The sequence below is a fragment of the Catharus ustulatus genome, chromosome 4 (assembly GCF_009819885.2).
Source record: "Catharus ustulatus isolate bCatUst1 chromosome 4, bCatUst1.pri.v2, whole genome shotgun sequence".
NCBI lineage: Eukaryota > Metazoa > Chordata > Aves > Passeriformes > Turdidae > Catharus > Catharus ustulatus.
In genome coordinates, this window is record NC_046224.1 from 74,963,869 (window position 1) to 74,978,521 (window position 14,653).

The 14,653-nt window shown below is 40.7% G+C and overlaps 1 protein-coding gene across 1 annotated transcript in view; it reads left to right on the plus strand.

The window, feature by feature from the left end:
• The window catches only part of CACNA1C (calcium voltage-gated channel subunit alpha1 C), a 384,464-nt gene that overhangs the window by 13,782 nt on the left and 356,029 nt on the right, over positions 1-14,653 (plus strand). The window contains 1 exon segment of the mRNA XM_033057464.2: positions 12,132-12,453. Within this exon segment, the coding sequence (XP_032913355.1) occupies positions 12,132-12,453 (322 nt within the window).

Consider the following 14,653-nt stretch of genomic DNA (forward strand, 5'->3'; position numbering starts at 1 on the left):
AGTGGGAGTAATTTACTTAAAATAACGTAACTGTTTTTGTAACACTCCTTTTCTGATTGAGCCATTGTGCTGTAAATAACTTGAAATAAGGACAATGGGGATCCCCAGTCTGCACAAGGAAGTGTTGCATACAGGCCTCAATGTGCTGCAAAAGCCACATTTTTAGAGACATTTCTGGTTGGTGTACTTTAAAGATCATCCTACTAGCTTTGAGCTTCCTGCTGTCCTTGGGCTGTCTGTGGGTAGCAGATTTTTGGGGACATCTGCCAGGCAGAAGAATCTCTCCCAGCGCAGTTTCTGAACCCTGCTCTTTAATCACCACAAGGGTCATCAGAAAACGAAGCAGACCTGGCCTGGGGAGCTGAAATGGAAGTGACCCCTGACATTTCACAGTTAAGTTTCAGCTGGTTGTTGCTCTTCATTGCTATCAGTGTGCACCTTATTGGACATCTGAATTTGCTTAGTTACAGCTACCCAATGCTGAATGTAGTAAGGGTTATTCCATTAAGTTGAAAGGGTTATGAGGTGTGTCAAAAACCTTTCACGTGCTCATGCTCATTAATTCTGATCAATTTTTGGAAATCTCTCTTAGCTAAGACTAAATGCTTCAGCTATTTTTAGCCTTTAATTGGAGATATTGTCCTGCTCTATGTTTCTTATACCTCTTTTTTCTTTTTTTTTTCATTCCCCTGGACTTTCAGGCTTGCTTGTAGGTTGGAAATAGTTCAGGGTTGTTTTTGTGTGTTGGTTCATTGTGTCCAGTGGTCAGAGCTAGCAAGGACAAAGCAGCTCAGTCATGGGAGAAGAGTCAACCTGCACACAACTCCTTCCTCCAAACAGGGAGAGAACACCATTTCTAGCAAATTCTAAGCAGGCTGGATGTTTTGAGGCTTTCTGTGGGGTTTTTTGGTTTGGATTTCTGTGGGGTTTTTTTGTGTGTTCTCTAATGAGCGGTACAAACACTATCTCTTGACCAGCATTCTCAGATGAATGGTTTATACGAGAATTCTTGCTTCTTTGGTGATGCTGATCCTGCTAAGTGTGGAGCATCCCAAGAAAGGAGCACAGAAGCCTCAGCTTTCACCATCTTTGGTGAGATCTGCATATTGCAGAGCTGGAGCTTTTGCAGAGCCTTCTGCCAGTGGCAGTGCTGACACAGAGCCTGCTGAGCTCTGATCCAGTGCTCTGCAAACCTGGTGTGCCTCTGCTCGTGCCACCTCTGCTCCACGTAAATTCAGCTGTGATCAATGCATCTGCTTTTATATAAACAGGAGCTCTTATTTTTAGACACAATCGACAAAGACTGCCTCAAATATTTGCCTGCATCCACTGTAGAAAAGGTCACAGAGAAGCTGCCTAACAATCTTTGTGTAGTGAACCAGTGACTCAAGAACTATTTTGGGGTTATGTGTGGCAGTGTTCAGCCTGAGATGTAAAGCAGATGCTGCTCTTCCTCATACAGGTGCTTGTAAAGATTCTCCTGCTGATTTTTCCCCACCCCTTATTACCTCTCCCCCTCAGCTCCCCTCCTTGCTGCAGTTGCAATCTGCTGATTATTTAGGTTGCCTTATTTAGGTTGGAAATGCTCATTACTGCAGAGCAAGCCACGAGTGCTTATTTTTGCATCTCTATATTACATGTGCTTAATATTTAGACTTGGAGCATTCAGCAGGAAGATACAAGTAGATAAAGTATCAGAGAAAAGTCTGCATGCTTGTGATAAACATATTCAGGTACCAAGCAACCCAGTAAAATTATTTTTCCTCTATGCCAAGTGCTATAAAAATATGATTAAATCTGGGAATGCTATAATACCTCTAGATCACAAAAGTCTAGTTTGAGTAAAAGAATGGTTTTGGTTTTTTGCTTTAGTTATCTTTTGCTATCACCCTGAATATTAACCAGCCACTGTTTTCCTTTGTTGTATAGCATGGTTTACTTTTGTGTGGTTAGAAGTTTTCTGTGGGTTCATTGGAGGTCCTTTTTAATCAGAGTTTTGTGTCATAATGAGGATTAATGACTTCCTGGTGAGGGTATGGCCAGTGCCAGGGAGGGCTGGCAACCACTGCCCAGGGTTTGTATAGGAAGTTTAGATTTTCTTCACTCCTCTCCACTTGCTAAGCTCTTCCCCACAAACACTGCTGGTGGCTGGGCTGGTGCAGCTGAATGCTGACTACATTGTGTAATATATACATATATTTAATTATATATTACTCTATTATGTATCTATTATATAAATGCTTGTTTTGATATTGTTTTTTTTCAAATGTTAAGGTGAATACTATGTGTGGTGCTAAAATAGTTAAGATATAGTTTTCTTTACGAGCAACACAGGCTGATAAAGCGTCTTTATTCTACCAGCTTGTTGAAATAACACCCAGTAAAAACACCTGCTACTGGTGTACCAGTTACCAGCACAGGCTGAAAAGATCAAAAGCCATACCCCGAATTAAAACTAATAAGAAAAATAAATTAAAACCACAGCCAAGAAGCATGCATATTCTAAAAAGGCAGACTCAAAAAATGGCCATAGAAACCAGTTATTAAAATATGGCAAATAGTTTACAGAAAAGTTTGAAAATGTATGGTATGTCTGTGAATATGCAATGGGCTGGTAAATTTAAGGGTTGTCTCTAAAACTGCAAGTGTGCTTGGCATTCAGCCAACCTTTATAACCTTTTACTTTATTATTTGTCTTTTACTGTCTTCTATTAAGGTTTTTGATATCTCCCAGAAAAGTAAACCTCATTTTTTGCACTATGAACAGCAAAAGGAAGCAAACCCCTCAGCCTGTCAGAATTATCACTGTCTATTGTTTGTCAGGGCTGATCTCTGGTTAGATCTGGATGCAAAAGTTTAATTTCTTGTTTGTGTCTTTTCTGAAACCTCTGTCTGTAACTCAGATGCAGACCTACATAGAGATCCCTTTGTGGTTTTTAGCCATCATGTGCTGTAAATGGTAACAGACTGCTATTTTGGGACTGAGAATACTATGATTTGTGGAAACACTGTGATTGATTTTTCTAGGATGAAGACTATTGAAATTGCAGGCTTTGAATTATTTAGATGTTGTATGCTTGTACATATTTTCCAAATTGTCACATGCTCAGGGCCAAAAGCAGCTGCAGAACTGCTCTCTACCTTGTGTACAGGCACATGTGCCTGCATGTGCTCCCCACAAATAAATGGGAGTCCTTTAATCTCATTTAATCCACTGAAATTTGTTGTGGAATTTAACTTGTGTTTTAGATTACTTCTGTACCATAAGAGAGCTTGGCAATTTGAGCAGCTGCTTTCACTTGCATTTCAGAAATCTGTCCTAAGGATGGAAGAAATGATCCTCTGCACTGACTGTGGAGGGAGTTTAGGAAAGAAGCCTTCTTTAAAATGGTTTGGGTAGGGTGAGGCAAATCAAAGTAACAGGTTTCTATTTTGGGATATATTTCTATCACTGTGTATTGGTTGCTATCCCATTCTGCATTTTCAGACAAGGGATCTGGACATCATCTAATACAGTGAAGATTATCTTTGAAGTGTAAGAGCTTAATTTCTATGAAGAAGTTATATTTAGATTAGTCACTAAGTGAAGAGTAATCATTTGCCAATGAGAAAATGATGAGCAGTTAAGGTGACAGGTTTGACAGACGAATCCAATTTATTGAGTTACAGTTAATCTCCAGAGAAATTTTACTGAAGTCTTGGAAATGTTACCAAAGATGTGCTTGCCCCCAGGACCTGTAATGGTGGTATTGCTAATTTAGACAAAACGTGGAAAGAAATTGCACTTAAATAAGGAAGTTCTCTCTTGGTGTCTCTGTTTGAGGATTTGTGCCTGGAGTTTGCCAGGGAAGCCTGGTGCTCCTCCCAGCAGCTCCCAATGATGTGTGCATGTTACTGCAGAGGTTTTGTGCCCTAAAAATAGGTGTCCTACTTTAAAAAGATGTATCAAAGCAATATGCCATGAAACAAGCATCTACAGATGCCCCAAGGCCAGCAACTTTGGGCTGTTATTTACTTGCCCTTTGGTGTTAGCATTGTTCTTGTGCTCTGTGTTCTGCTGGAGATTATCCCAGGAGAACTGTGAGTTTCTGTAAAAAATACCCTTGACAGTTGTTCCTTCAACCAATTGGGGTCTGTCAGGCAAATACAAATACTCTTAGTAGCAAAAAGATGTTTGTCACCAGTCCTGCTTTTTGTTTTATTAATGTTTCACTGAACTGCGGTTGAAGGAAAGTGTTCTCTGGCTTGATTTCTGGTGCCACCAGGAACTCTTCCAAAGAAATCAAAAAGGATTCTTTGTGAGTTTCTTGAGGTTTTCTTGTAGCTTGAAAGCAGCAAAAGAAAGAAAAAGAAACTGTTTAGAAGGAAATTGCCCCTTTAGCACTACTTCACCTTAATACATTTATCTCCTGATAGAATTTGTGGTTCAGCTGAGTTGAGATCTCATCAGTTATCATACTTTTCACATCAGACACTTGCCTCAGATTCCATTTTTCAGTAGGATTCATGCTTTTCCCCCCCTCCTCCTCATCTCTAAAAAAACCCCATACCTTACCTCCCAGTCTATTTGGTTTGAATCCAGAGTTACAGAAGCGAAATCTCCAAGCTAGATGGATTTTTTTGTGTCTGCTGAGGATTTTCAAACTTTTAGCTCTCTTTGGTTGTCCTGGGCAAGGTTTGAGATTGCTCTTTGCTGAAGGAGGCAAAACAGAGTTGCTTTAAATCCCAAATTTACCAGTACATAGGAGTACAGTTTGTTTTTACTACAAGTAAAAGATGGTGCCTTTTATTAAAAAAGCCCACAATGCCAAACAAACAGTGCCCTTTCCTTTCTCCCCATCCTCCAAAACAAAAATAGGAGAAAACTCTCAAAAAATACAAACCACCCTAAAGACCTGAACTCTGTTCTTTGAAAACCAAAGCATCTTCAACAGAAAAATAAGGAAAATCCTAGAAATTTATATTTTGCTGTCTGGATCTTGTGCATCCAAGATTTGTACCCATAGAAGAATCATCTTATTTGCAGTGTACTCTAAAATATGGGGTTCTTTCATGGAGAGAACTGTTTGTGGTGATTTTAAGGAAGTCCCATGCTTTATTTCAGCAGGGAATGTATTGTCTAGGGAATTATTGATTGTGATCTTGTGCTTTATTTATGAGCCAGAAATCCATTGTGCTGCCTGTTCTACCAATGTGGCACCTTTCTCAGAAAATTCAAAATCTAAATAGTGTTGGCAAAGTTACAGTAATTGGCCACGCAGTGTCAGTAGTTAATTTTCAAGTGTAAATATTTAACTTGGAGGCATTTGGTACTGGGAGTGAGAGCAGCTTGTGCACTTGTGCTCTTCATTGAAATGGACTTTTTTTCCACATTGCTAGGAGCTCATTGCATCTTCTGTGAAGGGCATGCAGAAAAATAAATCCTTGTTTTTGAGGAGGGAAATAAAGGAAAACCAAGATGTCAACTGAAGCACAGTTCTTGAAAATGTTATTTTGGTTTAGATTTTTAAAAAAAATGTTTTATCTCAACTGTAACAAGCAAACTGTCTCAAATAATCTATTTTCTATGTGTGTGTATGTTCTGAAACCCCCAAACAATTTACAGGGGAGTTTCTTAACTCTTTCCTCTGGGCCAGAAACTACTGTCTTAGCCTGATGTGATATTTAGAAGTGTATGTGTCTATTTAGTTTTTTTATAGAAAAAACCTGAGTTCAAGTTATAATCCAGTTTTCATTATAATTCCCACCTTTACTTATAGGTTACCTTCAGAAAAACCTATTTGGGGGAAAAAAATCCTCGCATCACTTTAGCTGTTAGATCTCAGAATTGTCTTGTCAACTTTTTATTAGAGGCTAACAAGGAAACATATCCAAATCATCCTTCAAATGGGAGAGTTTTAGGCGTGTGCTGCCTTGCATTCACTGCAGGAAGTTTCCAGGCATAGCAACTGAAAAGTTACTTAAGATTTCTGGGAAAAAAACCTGTTTTTTCATACAAATAAGTTGGTTAATTTCATTTCAGGGTTTTAAACTGTGTGAGGCTGGTCTTTAACTTGAGATATTGGAAGTCTATTAAGCTTTCAAAATTTGCAGAATGAGGTTTTAGAACCAAAAGAAGTATTCCAGGCGGATGGTCCTGAGCATCTCCTGAGTCCCTTCACCCCCACCATGGAGTGATGAACACACTCATGGAAAGAGGAGTGGGGATTTTCACTTCTGGAGATGGGAGACAACGCTCATAAAGCCCTATGCAGTGCTGGGGTGGCTGTGATCCTCCAAAGGCTACAGAGAGGCAGGCTTTACTCAGAGTGGTCCCTTTCGATGGACTAAATGATGGAATGAATACATTCTTTCTGTGCACAGGCTTTTCATGTCCCACTTGCTTTAAGTGAACAAAAGCAACTATAGACATCTCTCCTCAGGTGTGTGATGGCAGATAGATGTTTTTTCTGGCCTGGTCTGATAGACTTGAGAGTGTAGAAGGTACTTTTCTCCCTGCAAAACCCACTGCTTATTGCCTGTGAGTTTGGTGATAGATAGGACCTTTCTGTTCCTTGAAATGCAAACATACATGTCTAAAAATAGGTATTAACCCCAGATATGGTGTGTATCTGAACATGTTTCAAGATCGTGCCATGCTCCCATGCCCAGGAGCAGCAGGCTGATCCTGCCATCCCCATTCCTGTGCCTTTGCCTCGTGGCTCAGGTTTTCCATGCCCTGGGATTGCTTTCCTTGCTCCTTTTGGGTGGCCTGGCCTGAGCCAGGAATGGGGAACACAAAGCTGCCTGCTGCCTTTCAGCTGGAGCCCTGCCTAAGCCCAACTGAGTGAAGGATTACTCCCTAGTTCTGCTTGGGTTTTATCCCTGTTTATGCACCACATGGCTATGACTGCATTTTGATGGAAGAAGGCAGTATGACAATATCAACTTCTGTTCTACTGGGGGTCCAGTGTAAACCCCCAAGGCTTTTCTGAAAATAATTTGGGCAGATGATTCATTTTGCTTAAACACTTTGCATGTGTCCCTGCTGAACTCCATCCTCTTTTAAAGATTTTTGCTTCAATTCATTGAGTTAATTTTAAATTCAGATCCTGTCCTTCAGTGTATTTGCTTTACCTCCCAGCTTCTCAGTTACCTGCTTGTTTAATAACACTATTCACCATTTAATCATCCAGATCATTAATTGAGCAGAACCAAAACATGGAACAGAATCAGATCAGGGCGAGCACTTGGGTACATCCCTGTGACACATCCTCCACTTTAGATGTGTAGCAATAACTGCTCTCAAGCATCCACTGACTTCTTACTCATGATTTCCATTTTTTTCCCACTGCTTCTATGTCCCTAGGATTCTTATGGTGCTATCATACAAGAGCTCATAAAATTATTCATGAAACCAGGAGACATGGACCCTACTGGTTTCACCTTGCCTGTGAATGCTGTTGCTCAGTTCTGGAAGAAACTGGTTTTCTTTGATGCAGTGTATTCATGACAGATCTGTGTCTCTTGCTCTTTTTCTATTTGTCCTGCTGATGCTTGTTTATTTTACTTATTCCACGGGTTTTTTTTCTTTGAAACTGAAGTTAATCTGGATGTAAATTTGCCCTCTTTCTTCTTTTTCTTTTTAAACTGGGGATTCCGCTTAACATTTCTGCTTCCTCTGAGTTCTCAACTGTCTTCCCTGAGTTCAAGCCAGCAACCAAGAGCTTTGAGGTTACTGCAGAAAGTGTTTTAAGTATTCTAGGGTGCAGAACCAAAGTAGCTGAAAGCATGGACATTATCCAAGTACTTGGTTCTCTTTTACAGTTGGAAATGATACCTGTATGGTTTGGGGTTTATTTGTTCTAGTCATCAGCTCTTGAGGATTTTTTTTTTTAGTAAAAATTTATTTGAAAATTGTCATTAGTACTTAATCCTTCTTGGAATCATATCAAAGGCTCTCCTTTTTCCATTGGTTGCTGGATCAATGTTTTCTACATTGTTCCTCACTAACGGATGATCCATACACTGACTTTTTGTTGTTTTGTGCTTCTGATTTTAATACCTCTCACTTGAATATTGTGTTATGTTTTCCCCATGTTCTTGAATGTGATCTTAACCAGGTGACAACTTTCCTACTTTACCTTCATTCTGAGAGCAGATAAGACCCTGAGTTAACCAATGTCATCTTTTACTGCACCCTGCTCTCCCCTGCTTTGGGAAAAACACAAAACACTGCAGTGTTTCAAGGTTTCTATTTCAGGAGTTTCAGTTTCAAAGTGTGCAATTTGAGGTTTCTGTTGTTTTTCAAGTGGTGGGGAAAAATAAAATAATGACACTCTGCATCAGGATTGGTCTATTTTTCATCTAAATGTATTTAAGCACAAATTAATGTAAAATAGATTAAGCAAAACACCCTCAGGAGCTGTGATTCCATTGTGTCATTAACTTACCTGTGTCTTGTGTCAAATGGTCACTGCCTAGTTGGGGTTTTTTATGATGCTGTTTGAGCTAGTTAATAGGTGGCATGACAGATGGTATTAGATTTCAAACAGCACTTAAAATGGTCATCCCTGTGCATTTTAATAGTGTTTTTGGTCATGACAATTTTGGTGGTAGAGTTGTAAGCTTTAGCATCAAGTGCTTTGTGCAACGTGGTTCATTTCCTGTTGCAGAGTAGCCTTACCTGCTATTTTTGTGACTTAACTGTTTTTTGAGACCTGTGTTCTTATACTTTCTACATCTGTTTTAGTTCTGCAAATCTGCATTTTTTTCAGAAGTGAGAGTAATTTCCAAAGACTTTGTGATCAATCTTGTTCACGTGTATGTTTTATTTATGTTCAGATGCTTAAATTCATGATCTGTAGCCCAGAAGGGCTTGAGAAAGCACAGTTTTGTGCACCAGCTGGACATTGTCAACAGTACAAATTCTTGCTTGGAGGGTGGTGGGGATTAGCAGGGTGATGATGCTGTGGGGATCACAGTGCTTAGTGAGTTATTGCATTTGGGTGGGGGCTCCATCTGCATTTGCCGGTTCTGGTACACATCCAGGTTAATGATGGTGCGTTTGGTAGCATGAAACTTCATTTGGAGTGGGAAGTTGAGTGGAGTATTTCACTGCTACACTGCCAAAAGAAAAAAAAAAAACAAATCCAGTAAGTGCAGCTCTCAGGTGGCAGCAGAGTTTTGCAGTGGGGGAGAAATGAGTGCTGCACATGAAATTTCAGCATGGTGCCTCACGAGTTCAATAGAGCTCTGTTCTCCTTGCTTCCCAGGGATTAACCCCAAGCCTTTAGATTATAGGGTGGAATTTCATTCTCCTTGTAACTTTGGCTATGCTTTCTTTGAAAATATTGTGCTTAGCTCATGAATGTTGCTGTGGGAGCTTCACTCTTTTATTCAAGCTATTTCTATAAAGTACCTCCAGAACAAGTCATTTGTCACTGCCATTATTAATTTACTACAGATCCTGTCTGCAGCCTCTGAGCTTCATGAAAACAGGCAGATCCTTATCAGTATTTGTATTCTTTGTTTATATAAATCTGTCATTACTGACTCTTTGAAATTAATTTGAGACAAAGCATTTTGTTATGGGACTGCTGATACCATTAGAGGCAAAAACCAATAACACCCCTGAAATTTGGGTCCTTAACTTTGCTGGCACAACAAAGTCAAAATTCATGGACTTGGATCCTCATGTGGAACCTAACTAATAAGACATAATAATGATGAAACTTGACACATTCCCAAACTGCAGAAAAGTCTTCATTAAGAAGCAGCAGCTGTTTATTTACAGGAGCACATGGTCTAGTCAGCATGATAAGAACACTGTGGAGAGGGATCAGCAAGTTTGCTTTTACTGGAAAACACACATCTTTCTTCTCCACTCTAATGGGTCAGTATTAAAGAAGAGCTGGTGTTGGAGAATAATTAGTGATTTTCCATTTATTTTGCCTTTCTAGCATGTCTCAGGCTAGGGAAGTCAAATAGATGCTAAGAGAAAAACTGCATGTGGAACGAGTCTGAAAATAAATACGTATCCCATGAGTAGGACTGTGTACAATTTGCTTAACCTTGGAAAACTAAGTTTGTCTGCCACTTGATTGCCTACTTCATCGAGGAAATCTGCTTAGCCTGTAGGATTCTGAAAGCTCTTTTTCTTCATTTTCAAATGTGAGGGATGTGAATTAACCATTTCCCTTTTTTGTTTCTTTCAACTTTCCCTTTGACATAGCTGAGTCACGTTACTCATCAGCTTCCTTTGGCTGGTTTGCAGCTAGGAGGTTTTTCAGGGAGCAGGGGCAAACTCTGTATTTCCCTGCTCTGTAATCAAACTCTCACAGCCTGGGTTATCTTATGGCAATGCCTGACATAAAACCAAAAAAAGATCTGACTCTAGTGTGTCCTTCCTTGCGGTTCAATGAGATGATTTTACTAAATCTTGAATGCTTTCTAGGTAGAGGCATATATCCTGTTGCACTCAGTGTGGCAATGTAGTTGTATTTATTCCATAATTCATTTGCAGTGCAGTCAGTGCTGTGATACCTTGGCACTGCACATCCAGCTATGAAATATGCATCTTGAGTAATTAGTTCCTTTCAAGAAGAGCTTGCTATGTCCTTGGTTTTAAGGTAATGATATTGTGAACCAGTGTCACAAGTGACCTTCCCTTTGATTTGTCTAAGTCTACAGGAGCCCATCTGTCCTGATGAGTAGCACCTTATTTCTGTGCTATCCTGAAGCAGCAGGAGGCTTTGAGCTTGCTTTGAAATAGGTGACCCAACTCCTTGCCTGTGTTTCCATTCCCTCCCACTGTGCACTTTTCCTGAAGGGCACACATAGATGGAAGCTGGAGTGGTTTTGAAGCTGAACTGTGGAGGAAGGAGATCTGTGTACCTCTCAGGCCTCCTTTTACCTGTACCTCAAATTAAGGGCCACAGGCAAGCTCCACAACAAATGAAAGATAGTATCTTAAATATGATATTGGCCCTACCTAAACAAGGTCTTCTGCTTAATTAGAGTTTGCTTTTGTGACTTTGTGTAAGTTCTGTATTGCACTTTTTTTGGCAGGGCTTATACTTTCTCCTGTAAAGTGTCTGAGCTAAAATTCAGTTCATCTTTTACAATTTCTTGCAGAGCTCAGGTGAAGCATAGTCCAAAGAGTAAAGCAATCTCTTTTTGAAGTTTCAGAATTCTCTCATCTTGAAGTGATTGAGGTTTTAATTTGTGTCACTGGAGAAGCCTCATGGAAGGGGCACAGGTGGTTTAGCTGCCTTTACTGAAACACTGGAATAACTGCAGTATCTTGAAAGGGTGACTTCATTTGTTGTACTGCCAAGACCTTCTCAATATCAACCATATGCTACCTGATGTGTATATTCCATTATTATGACTGGGCAAATGCTTATACTTCCTAACTTTGGCCTAAAGAAGCTGCAAAATTTGGGACTGCTAGGTTTTAGCATTCTTACTATTTTGTGCTTTTAAAATAACTTTCTCCATTGGCTCAGTAGTTCATCTATGAGTTTATCAGGGTGTGGACTTAGTTCCCATTTCTGAACAAATTGGTTGGCCTAAATGCTCTGCACAGGAACATACAGGGCACAGAAGCCATGAGCTGTGCCTTTGTAGGTTTCTACTTCACTGTCCCTTCTGCTCAGGCTGTTCTTAGCTCTGTGTGCTGTTTGCAGGGAGAATTAAACTTATTCATAAAACTTCACCTTTCCTTGATGTAATCTCAAAGAAGCATGAGGGTTTTTATGATAGGACTTGACAATTTCATTTGACTCCTTTGCCATGTACCAGCTAGCACAGTGTTGCATATCTGAGTGAGAAGGTGAAGAGGACAAGCCTTACCTTTTGAGCTTTCAAACAGCTCAACTTGCCAAATATGTGGGTTAAAAAGAAAAAGGAAGCTTAGTTTATTTTCTGAGTCTCTGGAGACTGCGTGGTTTGGAGGATTGAGTCCAATAGCTCAGCATCCATCAGTCTTGTTGGGAGTCTCTTGCAAGACCAAGGATTGCATGGTAGTATTGGTTTAGTAGCATTACTACTGCTACATAATTAGTATATGGTTAGTATATATAATTAATACTGCCACAATAGGATTCTGTGCTTTATTTTAATTTTTGGGTTATTTTCCCCCCCTGCAGGTTCCAACTATGGGAGTCCCCGTCCAGCTCACGCCAACATGAATGCCAATGCAGCTGCAGGGCTGGCCCCAGAGCACATCCCCACGCCAGGGGCAGCCCTGTCCTGGCAGGCTGCCATCGATGCTGCCAGGCAGGCCAAGCTGATGGGCAGTGCTGGCAATGCCACCATCTCCACAGCCAGCTCCACCCAGAGGAAGAGGCAGCAGTATGGCAAGCAGAAGAAGCAGGGGAGCACCACAGCCACGCGTCCCCCGCGGGCGCTGCTGTGCCTGACGCTGAAGAATCCCATCCGCAGGGCGTGCATCAGCATCGTGGAATGGAAGTATCCTTGGGCACAGCCAGGCTGCCTCCTGCGCTGGGCACAGCTGGGGAAACCAGTGGGAGGTGCACAGGTGGGACCTTGCACAGGCACACCACCTGCGAACAGCAGTGGTTTGGCTGGAGTTGTCTTCACTCAGAGCCAGGATTGAAAAGTCCACGAGGAAATGGATTTTCTTGTGTTCTGGCTTGGTTGTTTATTAAATTTTATCTTAAGTATAGAAAGCTAGAAGCGAGCAAAATGGAGATGAATCCAGGTAGCTCTAAGGTCTCTCAAAGATAAGCAGTCCAATAGAGAATTAACACATATATTGTTGATACTTTTGACCAATAACCAAATTCCTGTGACCCTCAGTGCAGCACCATCCAACCATAAATTATTTGAAACCATAGAGAGGGAAGATGAACATCAAAAGGGGACACCACCCAAAATCCTCTATCTTGTCCCAAACCTATCACTATGTTATATAAACCTCAAATTTAAACCCTTCACCATGTAAAATCACACATTTCTATTGAACTACACACCCATGATTTTAACTCCATCACTCAAATTTGGAACCTTCTCCAAGGCCTCAGGACAAAAGCTGTGCTCTCCAGGGTGTCAGTGCCAGAAAACGCAGAAAACTCAAAAGCCCAGCTTTCTGGGATCCAACACAAAGACACCCCTGGAAACTTAAGGTACACAAGCAATATTTGATGTCTGAAGTGAGGTGGTTTATGCTGAAGGGGGACACATCAGGAAAGAGGATTAGAACTGTACTATACCATGGTGTGAGAAACCAATAGAAGCTTGAATGATAAAGCTTGCTGCTTGAATTCTGCTCTTTGAGAAAGGTGCAGCCCAGGCTGAAGTGCATGGCAGATACTCAAGGTATCTGAGGTCAGAACTGAACTCGGTGAGATGGATAGCAGCTTCTGGTTTTCACTTTTTTAATGTTTTATGAGTTTTTTAGAGGTGTCACCATTCCAGAGCTTTGGTACTTTGAATTGTCCACTTTTTTGTTAAACATGTGACAGCACAGTTTCTACAGTGTGGAGAAAACAATGGGGCAAAAGGACCAGGTAAAAAACCACTGGAGGTATACAGTAAGACCTTTAGACCGGATTGGGAAGTGATAATTACTTCGGAATTCCAGTTAGAAGAAGAAAGCTCAGTAATGTATGTAAGGGATAATGTTTATCTCAAAGAAATGCAGTTAAAGTAACACGTCCAAATGTAGTGCAGAGCCAGATCTCAGAGTCTGACCAGGAGGCAGATGGTGTCACAGCCGATGGATGATAACCACTGACACAGAACTGCAGCGCAGGGGTCACTGCTGCTTTGCTGGAAAGTCAGGGAGAGTCTGATCATTGCTTTATTGTGTGCAAAGGGCAAAGCCTTGTCAGTCCCCCAGGTGTGATCACTGCAAGGTGGGATTTGAGTCTCCGGTGTGAGACTCTATCTGAAATGAGCTATGCCTCCTTTGCATTCCCAAAGAGAAACCAGGATTAACCCTGAACAGTAATCACTAGCCGATGCAGTTCTTCAGGAACTACAAAAGAAAAAGAATGTTTTTAGGGATAGATAAGCATGTCAAGGAAAGGCAGTACAGAATTTGGCACTAGTTAATATGATAAAAAAAAAAGAATTAAGGCATTTAAGACAATCTGATAATATTATTCTTTAGATGCCTGGTGGAATGTTGGCTGAAAACAGAAAGTGAGTATATTCAGTATTGATGACATGGACGTATTTGTCTCATGAAGTTGTTAAAAATGCTCCTGTCAATCCTATGTCCTTAAACTACCTGCCTGCCCCTTTCTTCTTCAGATGCTAATTTTTAATCCCTTGATGAAGTTGGCTACTTAGTGCTTCTGACACTGATACTTTCAGCATAAGATGATGGGTGATAAAGAGGATAAAACTGAATCTTGGTTTGCCTAGCAACACCCCAGTCACCACATGTCTTCAGGGAAAGCACAGAGTGACACTTGATAGATAAAGGAGATCAGCAGTCAATGATGGCAATGATGTGTTGTAAACCAGGGCACAGCACTGCTGAGATCAAGACATGATCAAACTGCAACTGAAGCAGTACCAAGGTGCTGCAACTTGCAGTTTGGGGCTTTGTTTGGTTTTAGGTGAGGAAGTAATTTTTTTTTCCATCAGTACATATTTACTGTGATGGAAGTGTTTTTTCTCTATCAGAACCTCTCATCTA